General features: G+C 38.0%; 1 protein-coding gene across 4 annotated transcripts in view; it reads right to left on the bottom strand.

Annotated features, from left to right (window-relative positions):
* Positions 1–16,261, bottom strand: part of LOC107592308 (EMI domain-containing protein 1-like) — an 85,649-nt gene extending 69,388 nt beyond the window's left edge. For all 4 annotated transcript variants that reach the window (XM_016281774.1, XM_016281775.1, XM_016281777.1 and 1 more), the window contains exons 1-2: positions 15,860–16,261; positions 1,419–1,532 (exon numbers count right to left, since the gene is read on the bottom strand). In XM_016281774.1, coding sequence (XP_016137260.1) covers positions 1,419–1,532; positions 15,860–16,023 — 278 coding nt within the window. In that variant the 5' untranslated portion in view covers positions 16,024–16,261. The remainder of the gene's footprint in view (positions 1–1,418; positions 1,533–15,859) is intronic.
* Between the last annotated feature and the right edge of the window lie 1,519 nt (positions 16,262–17,780).

The following is a 17,780-nucleotide window of genomic DNA, read 5'->3' on the forward strand; positions in this document are numbered from 1 at the left end:
TAGCTTGGTTGGTATGTCTCTATTTGTTTCTCTGTTTCTGCTGGGATTGACATCCCGTGGTAACTAGGATTTACACAAGCTTCAGTCTGGATCCAGAACACCTGAGAAGAGATGATGCCAACCCCTCAGAGGACCAAACATACAGAACTACCACATTTTGCTATAAGTTTGATTGCATCATATAATAATTGCTGTTAATAGTGTTCATCGTCTGTTTGATTACGTCTTTAATTGATTTTTCCGTACATTTCTGCCATATGTACATTAACTGACAGTCACCACTGATAAGCTACCACTAAATATTGTAGAAACTTAATTTGCTATAAAGTTTGTATCGTGAAAAGCGCTATACAAATAAACTTGAATTGAATTGAATTGATGCAGGATCACTGGCAGAAAACTGGTTTCTCAGCTTTTTGGAGTAGTTTCTCTTTGCCACTCTGATCTCCTTTGTCAGTGTGTTTTTGACAAGACTCTGTCCCCACTCCTGTAGGCATCTTCTTTGGCCTTACGGAGCTGTCTGAATTTTGCAGTGAACCACGGTTATGAAAATGAACAAGGAAAACTCCCGCGATGAATACAATGGCTTACAGTTGATGAAAAGAGCTTCTAGATCAGGACAGCACATCTTCTTTAATGTTGTTACATCTGTACATCACCTTTCGTTGATGTAAAAGCATGTTCCACCGCCACGTGATTTCCCTGTTGATTCTGCGTTGCGATCCGCTCTGAACAACTGGAAGCTCAGCAGATGTAACGCGCTGTCCGGAATGGCTTCATTCAGTCAGGTTTCAGTGAAACACAGAGCAGCAGATTTTGAAAAGTCCTTATTTATTCAGGAGAGAAGAAGAAGTTTGTCTGTTTTGTTGTGTAGAGAGTAAAAATTCGCCAGATGCATACTAAGCAGAGGCGTTCTTAAGCCGTGCTGTCTGAGCATGACGAGCGCACCGGCTCGCTTCCCAACAAAACATTAGAATAGCCGAAAACCGGTGAAATATTTGGTGTTTACTGCCGAATGTTCAATAATTACTCCATAGTGAAACTGATTGCAGGAATATAGCTAAAAACAGGACAAACTAACAAAAACATTAAAACAACTGTGGAGCTCCACACTGAGGCAGCCATCAGCAGCGCCATTTTGTCTCATTTCTTATACATTTGCAGCATATTATGCATAGTATGCAAAAATTTTGGGGTTTACAAGATCCAGTCAAGAACTATAAAATGAAATTATGAGATTATAACTTTACAAGTGCAACATTTAATAGTTTTAGTTATGTTTTTGGAACAGTGTCCTACAAACACAACCACTGAACAGGAAAATGCCTTTCAATTTACTGCACAGGCTGCATGTGTGAAACGGAGGTCCCTAAAATGATATAAAACACTTAGTGAGTGTGTGTTGATAATAAACTCACCTTCCTCCATTGCAACCCTGAGGCCACCTGCAGGTCTGATAGACTCTCTGGAGAGTGGTGCCATTCTGCACCTGACAGGTCACTGTTTTAGTCACTGTCTGCGGACACCAGTTCCTAACAGAGCGAGAGAGAGAAATATGAGCATCAGAGTAGAGCAATCTAATTGACCTCCATCCTGTACTGGATGGTTCTGATGACATAATAACACACACACACACAGCTGGCTATAAAATGGTCTAATCCAACTCCCACATACTGTAAAAGTGATCAATGTTTCATGGGACACCCATCCTTCAACAGTCTAACCATCTTCTTTGAAAAATCTTTATGATGTTTATGCAGGTTAAATGACCCGTATGCCCAGCAGGAGAGCATTGTCAGCGCTGTTTACTTTGCGGTCTTTCGCTAGCAATACACATCTGCCCATTTTTATTCTTTCTGCAGCACTACAAGCAGATCAAGTCATGGATGGGAGAAGATGTCCTGTGCGAGTGAACATGTGGACTCCTCAACTAGATTTAAGACAGCTTTTAGAAACTCGAGCCAAAAACCTGAGCAGAGGCACAGTCTGCGGGAGAAAGACTGGTTCTTTTGTGCTGATTTTTATTAGGGCTTCACTTCACACAGCTGGAAAAGCCCAGAAACATTTTGAGGCACTCTTACACTCTGACATTTTTCAAAATAAATATTAAAATATAAAAAAATGATTTTAATAAATATAGTAAATATTAAAATATTATTCCCTCAAGCTATTTGTCAAGTTACAGTTTGAAAGAAATACTTCAAATTATTGATTTGATCTATTTTGTTATATGTGGGAATGAGAAAATTGAGAAGATGTGCAAGATCCACAATTCCACACCAAAATTCAAACCCTGATTAAAGATCAATACTTGGCATCCATGTCTCAATATAATATATACCCATACAAACATATCGATTTTTTCCCCCACCCCTGCATATCCATATGAAATCCTGACTGCCCTATTAGCTTTGTAGCATAGAAACTTACTCAAGGTATGGTTTCAGTCATGGTCTCATTATTTAGCAGAAAATACAAACAAGAGAAACAAGCCTGGGAGTCAAAAGTCATCTGGAAAGTTTGCCACGGTAATCATTAAATGTGCCCTACATAATGTGGAACTTTCTAATTGGGAAGCCAGTGGCAAATCCAGCCCTGATGAGGAGCAGACTAGAGGCAGGACAGAGGAGAGGAGAGGAGAGGTGAGAAAGAAACACGGAGAACCAAGACAAAGCTGCGTGGCACAAGCCCAGACTCTCGGCACATGCCAGAAGTCACAAAAGAAAGGAATGAAAACGTGGGTTTGAAGAGAAACACTAATCAGATCTCTTTCCCCCTGAGTTCCCTCATGATTTTTACACAGAATGACTTGAAACAAAGAGCCATTGATAAGTTCACCTCAAACAGACCTTTGTATGAACCATTATGCCTCAAGTTGAGCAAACATAAGTCAAAGAGATGTGGAGCAGAATTCAAAGAGAGTTAATGCACGTGTAACATATGGAGGTCATTATATCTACTATACTTCAGTCGTTATTATCAATGGCTAAGTTTATGCATAGCTATGATCACACACCAGTAAAACAGGCCAGAGGGCCGTTACATGCTCAATAATCAGAATTAATCTGCCTGGATTACTGTATATTGTCCGTCTGTGTCATTGCATGTGTGTAGAATTTTTAGGGATTGATGGTATTGTGGCAGCGTTTTCAAGCACAAATGGAATGGCATGATACAACAGCCAAAGAAATACATTTTAATGATGTAAATTCAATACTAGGAGGTTGACTGGTTAAAGATTAGTCTCTCTTTAACCTAAAAATATTTTTTTATTTAATACTTAAATATAATTATTTTTACATAAAATACCTTCCTCCATTGCTAAAACTATGGCCCTCAGAACCAGCCCTCAAATATTCCAGAAATGTCCAAAGCCTATGCATTTTAGGTGGTTTCCATGCCCTGCTTTAGACGAGGACCCAGGGACTCAGAGTCTGGAACAGAACTGGGGTGACCACTGGCTTATCCGGTCACTACCTGCCCAACTGCTCTGGCCCAGCCAACAAACACACCCAGACTGGACACACAAACACAGACGCCAGTCTGGCCACAGCTAAAAATCATGGAGCTATTTTTGTGATATGCTTGTTATTGAACCTAAAACCACAAATCATACCCTTGTCATTCTCTAGGAAACACAGAAATGCACATTCAAACTCGACCATAAATACAACTACACACACACCAAAAAAAAAAAAAAAAGATATATATATGCTCTTCAAAGCTTGAAAACTCCATCCAAAAAAAACATCTTTAATTAAAGTCATACGGGTTTGTAATGACATGATGAGTAAATTATACCAGAATTTTTATTTTGTGGTGAACTTGTGGTGAACGGCATTTGTACAGTCACATCACCTGTCAGCACTAAATCGTAATTCACCTGAGCAAAAACTATCACATATAATTGCTTCCATATTTCGCTGTGATTTCAGTCGCACTGAACCCCATCGCACTGATTCTGTCGATTTAGCATAATTTTAGCCTGCAAATCTGCTACATAAGTTGAACGGACACAGAAATGAGCCGAACTCTCTCACAGTAGGAGACGACGTCCAAGCAATGGACAGATAAAGATCTAGAGCGGCACAGCCATCAGAACACAGTTCCCACACTGCCCCCAATCACAATGGCAGTTTGGTGAATAGGGTGATTTGTTCGAGTTGTTCACCCCCCTCTCCTCTCATCCGATCCAGACTTCATCTGGTACTTTGCCAAACTGTAACTTCAATGAACCCCTCTACTCTAAAACCCAAATGTACCTAAAAACCAATACCCTCTCCATTTTAGAGTATACAGCATACAGTGCATGGCATTCTCTGAATCTTTGTGAAAACATTCTGGACACAGACCAGCTCCATATGAACGAATGAGAAGATTTATAGGGAACAAAATCCTTTCAATGAGAAATGACCCCTCGCCCGCTTTCTGTACAGAGAGAAGGAGAAAAGGGCAGCTAAACTCTGCTTTGATCCAGATTTAAACCTCAGGGCAGGGAGAGACAGAGGGTTAAAAGAGAAGGAGCAGTACTTACAGACCAAGAATTCCTGTAATCTAACATCTCTCCTTCACAAAGCATTTATGAGGGCTCATTATGCAACCCAGTTATCAGCCCACACTCTAATTCTCACTACAATAACCGTTCCAGTTATTGTTGTGCCTTGAAAATAGTTCAGTAATTTGAGATATAAAGAGCCATCAAGAATAATTTTTCATTACAAATTATTTAAAGGGGTCCTATTATGCTTTTTCACTTTTTTTATTTTAGTCAGTGTGTAGTGTGTATGTTTGGGCATAAAAAAGATCCAGAAAGTTACAAATCTCAAAATCCACTCCAAAGGGAGATATTTAGTTTTTTAAAAATCCCTTTTCAAGAACTACAACGAATGGCTCGTTGGACTACAGCGTTGGTTTCCGGGCTTTGTGATATCACAAAGCGGCTCATTAGAATATAAATACAAATAATTCCCACCTACAGAAATTCGAATGGTTGGGGAGGGGCGAGGTTGTGGTTAGAATGCTTGGTTGAGTGAGTGCATCAGATGAGACGATGAAGAAGAAGTGCTGCTGCAGAGTTAGTGCATCAGAGAAAACGAAGAAGAAGAGCTGTTGTGCTGTAGCGTCACATTTTCAGCATGTCTAGAACAATTCTTACAAGTATAACACGACGTAGCTGGGCGCCGCGGACAGACGCCGAATGGCACCGCCGGTGTGCCTACACTCATAGAAAATAATGTATTCGAATTTGAAAGACATGGCGCGACGCAACGCTGCGCTTCTCGTCCGGTGTGCGACCGCCTGAAACGCTGCTTTTTTCACCTCCGTGCCCAAACGTCTTTGTTTGGGCTTCCAAAAGCAGATGATGTCAGGAAACAGTGCAATTTATTTTTTAACTCTGTTCCTGAGCATTATAACCCCAATTTGCTATTGTGTGCTGCACATTTTACTGAGGACAGCTTCCACAATATAAGGGAGTACAGTGCCGGATTCGCCAAAAAGCTTTTGTTGAAAGACGGAGCAAGGGGCATGGCAGTAATGAAACACCGTCTAAGCTGCCCGCCAATCACAACGCACTGGGACAGCTAACCAATCACAACACATTTTGTTTTTCGGAAAGCCGGAACTAATCGAGCCGTTTGTGCCAGGCTGGGGAAAAAGGTATTTTAATAATGTAAATTATGTGAAAAATAATGCGTTTTTCGAACCACAAAGCATGAGAGCATGTTCTAGTACACCCCCAAAACAAAATCAAGACTTTGTAAATGAGCATAATAGGACCCCTTTAACTTGGCTATATGGTTCTTTAAGGTTCACACTGCTTCAACAAATCCCCAAAAACACCAAATACGCTTTTTGGTCAGTGTGAACATGACAGCTCCAGAATGTTTTGCAACATTCAAAATACCAGTCTACCACAATAATATAGTGCAATTTTAAAATAAAATAACCATGCTAATAATTTAGCACATTAAGAATATATATATACTGTATATATTTAAATAAAACAAACAAAGAAAGAAAGAAAAAATGAACATTAATTTAGTGCAATTTAGAATTAATGAATAAACAAAAAACACGGCTAACAATTTAACACATTAATTTAGAGCAATTTAGAACAAAAATCTATAAATACATAAACAAATAAATCAAGTCTAACAATTTAGTGCAATTTAAATGTGCCATAAAATGGAAAACTGTATTTACCTTGGCATAGTTGAATAATAACAGTTCTGTACATGGAAATGACATACCGTAAGCCTCAAACACCATTGTTTCCTCCTTTATGTAAATCTCATGCATGCAAAAGACCACTGAAAAATAGGCGAATCAGAACATAACACCGACTGTGACGTTACAGTCGGATCACTAATAGTTACGCCCCCAACGATTATCCAAGGATAATAGCGAAAATGGCAGATCATGGAAATAAATGTTATGTTCCAGGCCGTGCAGGGGATGTGATGTGCAGGGATGGGTTGGTGTCTGTATTCAGAAAGGCACGGAAAACAAATAACGCACGTTCTAATAAAATAACGCGAGTCCCTAAAGGGACATGGTTAGCTGCTTGCTAGCGGTAGCCTGTTACATTACAGTACATAAGATTTCACTTACTACATAAACAGAGTAAGGAGAGATGACTGAGGATGATGGCGAATGATTTACAGATCCTGAGCACCACTGACAAGCATCTGATCTTGTAAAATGTGTGGTAAGTACTGCTGCTGTAGTTTACACAGAGCACGTGCGATCGCAAATCTCGAAAGTGAAAGTAAAAAGCAATCGTGCATTCGAAAGCAGTTTCAATGTCCCGCATATTAATAGCAGCTCCCTGATGCCCGCATTTTATATACAGTGTAATTACCCAACGATATAACTGCGAGAGACGGTATTGAAATATATATTTCCCTGCGTTTCCTTCCTGCTGTGTGAGCTACTGAAATGAGTCGCACTGTGAAACAGCCAATCAGAGCAAAGCTCAACATTGAGCCACACTGTGAAACAGCCAATCAGAGCAGAGCTCAACATTATTATTCATGACCCTTCCAAATAAGGTAAAAACAGACCATTTCATTCTAGGGACAAATCCTAGGGTTGTACATGGACATGTAAAACCGTTTCTGGAGATTTTTTGCCCTTACCTAAGTCACATACCTTCTATGAAGATGTCAGAGAACAATTTAAAATATTGTATCAATGCATTCTATGGCACCTTTAAACTAAATAAATAATAAACAATTAATGTTGATGACCTGAATGAACAATTAAACTATTTAAATAAAAAATAGAGCAGAATAAAGAATGCAAGATTGTATCATTGTAAACTTGTAGACTGTGGACTGACTGACAACTTCACTACAAAATTTGATTCCTCAACTTCTGTTAAATGTAAGCCAATGACAGGCTGATGCTTAAAGACATGGACATAAACAAACAAAATTCTGTCTTAAAGCCACCTTTCTATAATTAATCCTTTACACATCCACCTCATCCTTAGGTCCGTGCCACATTCCACTACATTCCAGAGTGGTGCGGTGGTTAATGATCTAGGCTGTAGGTTTAAACCCTTCAAAAGATCATGATGCATTAGAAATCACCACTGAGACTCTAGACAATCCCTGTAAAGAGTATACTGTGAATTGCTTTCAGTAAAAGCATCTGCTAAATGAGTACTTGCATACTTTTCTTTCTAAATGAAGGTAATTGAAGCACAAGCGATTACAGCATCATATTTATTGGCCTGTTCAAAACACATTGCACTGAAAGCTTCATTGACGTCAATACTGCTTCTAGCTTCATTGTGCCTGAGATATGCGGTACATTTCACTGGCATTAACATGCACTTGGCCAACAGAGTGAAAGACTGACTCTCTTCCTCACATACACACATGGGACCAGAAACGTAATAAATAACTCTGCAAAGCACAGAGATCATAGGAGAGACTGTAAGGGGGAGATAACTCAAATCAGAAAGGGATGGCAGGAATCACACAGAGCTGGACTGAGTGCAACTTAGCACGCAGTGAGCGGAAAACAAGCCAAGGCTATTAAATAAAAACAGCAAAACGCACACATGCATACAAATCAGAGGAAAGATCGTGAAACTGTCTCATTTCAGACAAAAGGAAAAGCAGTGCGCTTCATTTAAAGCATGAATGCTAGCTTTAAACACACAATGCGTGAGACGCAAATGTTGACTCCCGCAATGTAGCACAGACTACAAAGATTATTGACTCTGGAGGCAAATAAATTAAGTTTGAACAAGAAGACAATGGAAAGCTGTGGCAGCTGGACAGGAGGGGTGGAAAGACAGCATTTCATCATCGGGTCAGTAATGAAGCCCTCCTGGGATAACCCAATTAGGCTCATGACGTCCAATACTAGGCAAAACAGTGAGGGATGAATAAGATTAATGGGCTGCTGAAAGAAAGCATCAAAAAGTACTAAAAGAGAGAAAAGAAAGAAAGAACGACAAAGCAAAGCAGAAATGAGCAGGAACCCTCTTCTGTCCCTGAGATTTGCTTAAGAATGGTTCAAAGGACAGGTCAAATGATAAGGATGAGTGAATGCACACACAGAAACACCCATAGATCATGACGATGATCAGTGCATATTTCCCTAAGTATCTCTATCCTCACAGTGAAACTGATTCCTTGATTGATTGATCCGAGTTTCATGTGATGATGTTGATTTATATCTGACAACATGTGAGAGTGCTGCAGCATTTGTTTTCTGTTTTAGAAGATATTTTCCAAAACAGGGGCTGAAATTCTGAAACATTCTTAAGAATAACATTTTTATTAACTGCCATTTTCTTCCTATTTCCTAATTTAGGAGTAAAATTAAGAATATTTTGTCATTTCCAAAAATATTTCTTATTTTTTTTCTTAAGATTATTCTGAAGACAAAATTTAAGAAGAATCTGAATTCCTGAAAAGAACCATTGTAGATAACCTCTAATAATACTACTGAGTAATCATGTCATGATTATGCGTGATGTGACTTTTTTTTTTATTAGTGTTTTTCATTAAGTTGAACAGAAAGTCTTCAAGAACCACCACACAGTCAAAGCGTGTCATTTTCTTCTAATGTTTCTAAGAAAATAGCTTGATATCTTATGAATTTTTCAAGAACGACATTTACAAACTTCATAGAAATGATCTTAACAAATTCTTTAACTTCTTTTTTGAGAAGATGTTTGTGAATCCCCAGAACATATAAATGTGTCAAAACAAATATTTCCTCTGCCTTTTTTAAAATTTGCAATGGACTTACAATGCAGAAGAGAAAAACAAATAAAGTAAACAAAAATATATCTAATGTGTATAACCCACGGAGCAACACTTAAGCATCAAAGAGTCACTGCTTTCGTGGAGGCAGAATGAGGGTAGAAGTGGAGGTATGTTGGATGGTGTTGATGGGTCAGCAGTTGAAGGTCCCTCTGGGGCCCCAAGTCTCACACTCCCACCCTGAGTGCTGCTCTCTAGGGCAGTGAAGCCGAGCAGAACAGGAAATAGCTGCTGACTTAACCCCCAACTGCGCTTGGCCCCTAATTAGACAGATATTATTAAGGGACTTTTCTCAGGACATTTACGTTTCAGGCATTGTCTTGGATCGGGGTTAATTATGATTTATGGCAAAAGTTAATATGCCCGTTCAGCCTCTCCCAGTGATGCTTTAGAAAGCAGAATAAACTTTTCCTCTGTGCTCTAGCGTGGGAAACTAAATTGTGCAGGCATCTATACACAGTACATCGACATGCAGTTTTAACTCATGTAAAGTGAGATTCTGTGTAGCCGAACTACAGTATAAAGTATACACAACAATGTGTAATCAAATATTTGAAGGATTAAATACATGTTGTGCATCTTTCAAAGCAAATGCACAACGCCAAGGCCAGTTGTTGTCTGATTAACGTGTATAAATGCTGCACAAAGCCATGCTACAATCACATTTTGTAGGTCTGTTAGTCAGACTTCACAATTTTAGTCAGATACAGCATTTAAATAACATTTTAAAAAGATAAATTATTATTTTAGTCTGAATTTTAAACTGAACTTCTAATATGCATGTTAACATAATTTTTGACAACACTTAATTGGTTTTGCTTTTATTAATCTATAGACAAAACACACTAGGGAAATTAATCAAATTTTATGATTTTGAATGCAAGACAATCAAGATAGAATATGTTGAATAAGTTACTAAAATACTGAGCATATGTTGTTTAGAAGTCTTTAGTAGGTTGTGAAAATGCACTACAACATATTTGATATTATTTTTATGATCTAAATTTACATATTCAATAAATGAATGTTTCCACAGTCAACAAGTAATTGCATAAAATAATCAAGATCTTTGTAATTACCAAAATAATCATGATTATTTATTTATTGTTTGTCGCAATCAAGCAGCCCTGACACACAATGAAATATGTTTTGCCAGGTAACCTAAAAACATGACTAGGTTGCAAAAACAAGTAATTTTTTATAAATGAGGTTAGGAAGAAATTGCTCCTTAAAAGAGATGATACCCCATGATTTAGTCAACCTCAAGCCATCCTAGGCGTATACGACTTTCTTCTTTCAGACAAACACAATCAGAGTTACATTAAAAATGTCCTGGCTCTTCCCAGCTTTATAATGAGAAGTGAAGAACGCAGAAGAGCAGTGGAGAGAGCAAAACAAAACACTGGTCACGAATTAGAAGTACAAAACAAGGATTTTTAAAGAAAAGTGTCGATATAAGGCAAGAAGAGACTGGTTTTCCTTTGCTGTATTAAAACTTGGTTCTCGTGACACTAGTATACGCCTACGTCATCCACTGGACGCCACTCTCTTGTGAACGCATGTAAGACAGTTAGCGGAAGCTAGAGATGACTGTTTATAAAGTTTTAAATATGGATATTTTTCATCACTTCGCATCACTTCAGAAGGCCTTTATTAACCCCCCAGAGCCACATGAGTACTTTTTATGATGGATGGATGCACTTTATTTTGCTTCAAAATCTTGACCCCCATTTACTGCCATTATAAAGCTTGGAAGAGCCAGGATATTTTTTAATATAACTCCGATTGTAAAGAAGAAAGTCATATACACCTAGGATGGCTTGAAGGGGAGTAAATAATGGGACAATTTTCATTTTGGGGTAAACTATCCCCTTAAATGTAAAAAAAAGAAAGTCTGAACTTGATTTACTTTATAAACAAGTAAATTCAAAGCAACTGCATCTTGAGTATTTCACATGGTTTTTTAAACTATAAACAGTTATACTGCACCTCTCAGTGAACAGTGCTGCCTATCCAAGGCATCTCAAAGATGTCTGTGACCTCTCCTCACAGCATCATCAGACAGCAGTGAAATAAATTTCCCTCTCACAGCATGCAGACGATGCAGCTGCATGTGTTTAGTAAACACTGTCTGTTTCATCAGTCTGTGACTAATAGGCAAATGTTGACTCCCGCAATGTAGCACAGACTACAAAGATTATTGACTCTGGAGGCAAATAAATTAAGTTTGAACAAGAAGACAATGGAAAGCTGTGGCAGCTGGACAGGAGGGGTGGAAAGACAGCATTTCATCATCGGGTCAGTAATGAAGCCCTCCTGGGATAACCCAATTAGGCTCATGACGTCCAATACTAGGCAAAACAGTGAGGGATGAATAAGATTAATGGGCTGCTGAAAGAAAGCATCAAAAAGTACTAAAAGAGAGAAAAGAAAGAAAGAACGACAAAGCAAAGCAGAAATGAGCAGGAACCCTCTTCTGTCCCTGAGATTTGCTTAAGAATGGTTCAAAGGACAGGTCAAATGATAAGGATGAGTGAATGCACACACAGAAACACCCATAGATCATGACGATGATCAGTGCATATTTCCCTAAGTATCTCTATCCTCACAGTGAAACTGATTCCTTGATTGATTGATCCGAGTTTCATGTGATGATGTTGATTTATATCTGACAACATGTGAGAGTGCTGCAGCATTTGTTTTCTGTTTTAGAAGATATTTTCCAAAACAGGGGCTGAAATTCTGAAACATTCTTAAGAATAACATTTTTATTAACTGCCATTTTCTTCCTATTTCCTAATTTAGGAGTAAAATTAAGAATATTTTGTCATTTCCAAAAATATTTCTTATTTTTTTTCTTAAGATTATTCTGAAGACAAAATTTAAGAAGAATCTGAATTCCTGAAAAGAACCATTGTAGATAACCTCTAATAATACTACTGAGTAATCATGTCATGATTATGCGTGATGTGACTTTTTTTTTTATTAGTGTTTTTCATTAAGTTGAACAGAAAGTCTTCAAGAACCACCACACAGTCAAAGCGTGTCATTTTCTTCTAATGTTTCTAAGAAAATAGCTTGATATCTTATGAATTTTTCAAGAACGACATTTACAAACTTCATAGAAATGATCTTAACAAATTCTTTAACTTCTTTTTTGAGAAGATGTTTGTGAATCCCCAGAACATATAAATGTGTCAAAACAAATATTTCCTCTGCCTTTTTTAAAATTTGCAATGGACTTACAATGCAGAAGAGAAAAACAAATAAAGTAAACAAAAATATATCTAATGTGTATAACCCACGGAGCAACACTTAAGCATCAAAGAGTCACTGCTTTCGTGGAGGCAGAATGAGGGTAGAAGTGGAGGTATGTTGGATGGTGTTGATGGGTCAGCAGTTGAAGGTCCCTCTGGGGCCCCAAGTCTCACACTCCCACCCTGAGTGCTGCTCTCTAGGGCAGTGAAGCCGAGCAGAACAGGAAATAGCTGCTGACTTAACCCCCAACTGCGCTTGGCCCCTAATTAGACAGATATTATTAAGGGACTTTTCTCAGGACATTTACGTTTCAGGCATTGTCTTGGATCGGGGTTAATTATGATTTATGGCAAAAGTTAATATGCCCGTTCAGCCTCTCCCAGTGATGCTTTAGAAAGCAGAATAAACTTTTCCTCTGTGCTCTAGCGTGGGAAACTAAATTGTGCAGGCATCTATACACAGTACATCGACATGCAGTTTTAACTCATGTAAAGTGAGATTCTGTGTAGCCGAACTACAGTATAAAGTATACACAACAATGTGTAATCAAATATTTGAAGGATTAAATACATGTTGTGCATCTTTCAAAGCAAATGCACAACGCCAAGGCCAGTTGTTGTCTGATTAACGTGTATAAATGCTGCACAAAGCCATGCTACAATCACATTTTGTAGGTCTGTTAGTCAGACTTCACAATTTTAGTCAGATACAGCATTTAAATAACATTTTAAAAAGATAAATTATTATTTTAGTCTGAATTTTAAACTGAACTTCTAATATGCATGTTAACATAATTTTTGACAACACTTAATTGGTTTTGCTTTTATTAATCTATAGACAAAACACACTAGGGAAATTAATCAAATTTTATGATTTTGAATGCAAGACAATCAAGATAGAATATGTTGAATAAGTTACTAAAATACTGAGCATATGTTGTTTAGAAGTCTTTAGTAGGTTGTGAAAATGCACTACAACATATTTGATATTATTTTTATGATCTAAATTTACATATTCAATAAATGAATGTTTCCACAGTCAACAAGTAATTGCATAAAATAATCAAGATCTTTGTAATTACCAAAATAATCATGATTATTTATTTATTGTTTGTCGCAATCAAGCAGCCCTGACACACAATGAAATATGTTTTGCCAGGTAACCTAAAAACATGACTAGGTTGCAAAAACAAGTAATTTTTTATAAATGAGGTTAGGAAGAAATTGCTCCTTAAAAGAGATGATACCCCATGATTTAGTCAACCTCAAGCCATCCTAGGCGTATACGACTTTCTTCTTTCAGACAAACACAATCAGAGTTACATTAAAAATGTCCTGGCTCTTCCCAGCTTTATAATGAGAAGTGAAGAACGCAGAAGAGCAGTGGAGAGAGCAAAACAAAACACTGGTCACGAATTAGAAGTACAAAACAAGGATTTTTAAAGAAAAGTGTCGATATAAGGCAAGAAGAGACTGGTTTTCCTTTGCTGTATTAAAACTTGGTTCTCGTGACACTAGTATACGCCTACGTCATCCACTGGACGCCACTCTCTTGTGAACGCATGTAAGACAGTTAGCGGAAGCTAGAGATGACTGTTTATAAAGTTTTAAATATGGATATTTTTCATCACTTCGCATCACTTCAGAAGGCCTTTATTAACCCCCCAGAGCCACATGAGTACTTTTTATGATGGATGGATGCACTTTATTTTGCTTCAAAATCTTGACCCCCATTTACTGCCATTATAAAGCTTGGAAGAGCCAGGATATTTTTTAATATAACTCCGATTGTAAAGAAGAAAGTCATATACACCTAGGATGGCTTGAAGGGGAGTAAATAATGGGACAATTTTCATTTTGGGGTAAACTATCCCCTTAAATGTAAAAAAAAGAAAGTCTGAACTTGATTTACTTTATAAACAAGTAAATTCAAAGCAACTGCATCTTGAGTATTTCACATGGTTTTTTAAACTATAAACAGTTATACTGCACCTCTCAGTGAACAGTGCTGCCTATCCAAGGCATCTCAAAGATGTCTGTGACCTCTCCTCACAGCATCATCAGACAGCAGTGAAATAAATTTCCCTCTCACAGCATGCAGACGATGCAGCTGCATGTGTTTAGTAAACACTGTCTGTTTCATCAGTCTGTGACTAATAGGAGGAGGGGGTGAGAGATAAAACCATCAGCCCAGAGAGCAAAGATGACTCCACACCTGCGTACTTCAGAGGCACTCCACCAGACATCCCACCCATAACAACTCTAAGCCATTTACCCAAACAGAGTAAAAATGTACATGAAGATATGAGGGTCAGATCAAGGCCATTAGCTGTGGTCACAGGTCAGTCAAGGTGATGAGGTCTGGACAGAAGGGAGAGCTTACATGTTGTATGTTTTGTCTAATTGTATTTGTTATGCCTTGTTATGTCTCAAAAAAGCCTAATCAACCACATGCAAAGCCAGCACTAGAGGAGGGAAATGAAAAGGATGATATACTGATAAAAAAAACACTGCTGATTACTTCTGATTTAGCATTTCAAAAAACTTGCCTAAATATAAATCTGACAACAAGGGTCCATAAATATGCAAATATTCAAAAGCTCTCTGTCCTTATGAAGTTTGAATAAGTCCAGACAGTGATACCAATCAATTTAATGCATGTTTTAAATGGAATAAACCTTGGACAAATGTATAGACAGGAGAGATGGGTGTTCCCCCATCTCAGGAAAGAGGAAACAGACTGTCAGACTCACAACAGGAGGCACATTAGGTGGAGAGCAGCGAAATCAGCATTGCATTTAGGTAGAAACACAAACTGAACAGAATAAAACTGATTAATAGTTTATTAAGCAGTCCATCTTAAACTGGTATCTGTGTTTTGGAACATGGTAGCTGGTTTCTAGCTGTTCCAAGCTGATCATTAGCTAACTGACCAGACACCATGTTTACCAGATTTATTCTGGCCCAAGATGGTCTAGCCTATTAACTTGTTACTGACCAGCTACAACTAAGTTTTCACACTGCTGAAATCTTAAACTGGATTTTCCAACGAGGAATGTGGACAGAAATTTAACAAACACTGAAATATGAATTTACTGATCTCAGCTCTTCATTTACGAAGGCGTTGCCTCGTTTAAATATTTTTAAACTTTGTATAAAAATGCACTTTTCCCCTTGAAGTTTTTAATTGACTGCAAACAATCGATGAAAAGTAGTTTAAGTGTAAATAAACGGCGAACATTACTTAAAACAATGTAAAACTTCAACTGTCAACTTTTCACCAGATTTGCTTCTGTCATGTCATATAAACCTTACCTCTTGGACTGATCTTTGTGAAGTGCTGTCCCGGTCTGATATTTGTAAACTCCGGGTCCCCAGGTCCCCTGAACGCAGGTCAGCCACAGTATGAGCAGCAGCGTCCACAGGAGGAAAGAGCTCCGGTGAACCGCAGACACCGAGCGCCCGTCACGCGCTCCCATTTCAGCCGCGTCAACTACACGGAGAACCTAGTCAGCAAAATACCTCTCCTAATATTGTCCCGCTTATGTTGAAACTGTGACTAGAGAACAGATATACGACTCGCAAGACTAATTTCGGAAATGTCGTTTCTTTTTCGAGCATAAAAAATAGTAATAAAAAAGGCTCGTTTATGTGCACTGTTGCGTCTCAAAACACGACAGTTAAAGTTTCAGAGGACTGTCATCGGCAGACCCCGCCACAAATTTATAACAATGAGAACAAAGAATCAGCCAAACTCAGACAAAAGAGGAGAGTAAGAATTAAAAAGGTGGAGATATCCCAGGTGGAAAAGTTCCTTTCTGCTCTATTTGATACAGATAAAAAAAAAATTGCACAGACTCTTGTTTTTTCTTGGGCAAACTTTGAGCCTTCAGAAGCAGGAAATATATATATATATATATATATATATATATATATATCAAATTCTATAAGAATGGGTTGAATTCCTCTGGTGACCCACAGGTTATGTATGAAAAATGTGCCAAACCGAAGCATAAACATATGCAGATCGGACATGAAAAGACAAGCCTGTACGTATATATGGCACATAAGTTAGAATCTGTCCACCCTCAACCTGACTGATATGCTTTTTTTCTTTGAGGTTTTGTTGGAGAATGTTCTGTTGAACAGGACCGCGAGTGAGGGGTCTGGGGGAAGCCTCGGATGGGAGCTGGTACGGATGCCTGCGTGAAACATAATCTAGAGAAAGAAATGTTAGGACTGTAATTAAGTGAACACAAAGCAGCCCCTCTTATTCCCACTAGTAACATCCCCCCGTGGTTCTGAAGGCTCATCAGTGCTAGAAATGTGAAAAGAAAAGTGGAATCAAATAGACAGAAGACTTAATACAGAGATCTATCCTCTGAGATGACATAGATCAGGGCCTGGAGAGGTATCGGGAGATGCCAGGAGTCCAGATGTCAGACAAATGGAGAGGAGACTGTACTTGCCTTCAGCTTCTCTTTGTGGCTCAGATGTACCACAAGACACTAGTCTGGAGTGTGCTGCCTCCTAGTGGTAAGCAACATTGTCAAAACACAGGTATATACTGTACACTGTGTGTGTATATGTGTACAGGTTTTTCTATACTGGTGGGGACTTACACCTGAATACACACCAACTCATGGGGACTTGTGTCACTGTGGGGACCTAAATTGAGGTCCCCATGGTTACAGAAGCTTATAAATCATACAGAATGAGTTTTTTTGAGATTGTAAAAATGCACAAAGTTTTCTGTGAGGGGGTAGGTTTAGGTGTAGGGCGATAGAAAATACAGTTTTTACAGTATAAAAACCATTATGCCTATGGGGAGTTCCCACAAGGATAGTAATTATTTCAATAATTCATAAGTAATATTTTACAAATAACTGTTTTACAAATAAATGCAGCGTTGGTGAGCATAAGACACTTCTTACAAACACATTTAAAAAAAATCTAAATTATTTGTGTATATAAAAATGAAGAATATATTATACATTTTCTATATACAGTGGGAGCCAAATGAGCTCCCTGAGGACACATAAATTTAAACCTGGAAAAAAATTATGTAAGTGTCACTAACAAATAAGCAAATTTGTGACATTGACAGTTTTTTTCACTTAAATTGTTATGCAGGTCTATAATTTGCTATGGCAAACACAACAAATTACTGTAAATTAAATTTCTTTTTAAAGTATAGTTTTGACTAAACTTTTTGGCCCCATTGCATATATTTTAA

Source organism: Sinocyclocheilus grahami, unplaced genomic scaffold (genome assembly GCF_001515645.1).
Source record: "Sinocyclocheilus grahami isolate Dianchi unplaced genomic scaffold, SAMN03320097.WGS_v1.1 scaffold152.1, whole genome shotgun sequence".
NCBI classification, from domain to species: Eukaryota; Metazoa; Chordata; class Actinopteri; order Cypriniformes; family Cyprinidae; genus Sinocyclocheilus; species Sinocyclocheilus grahami.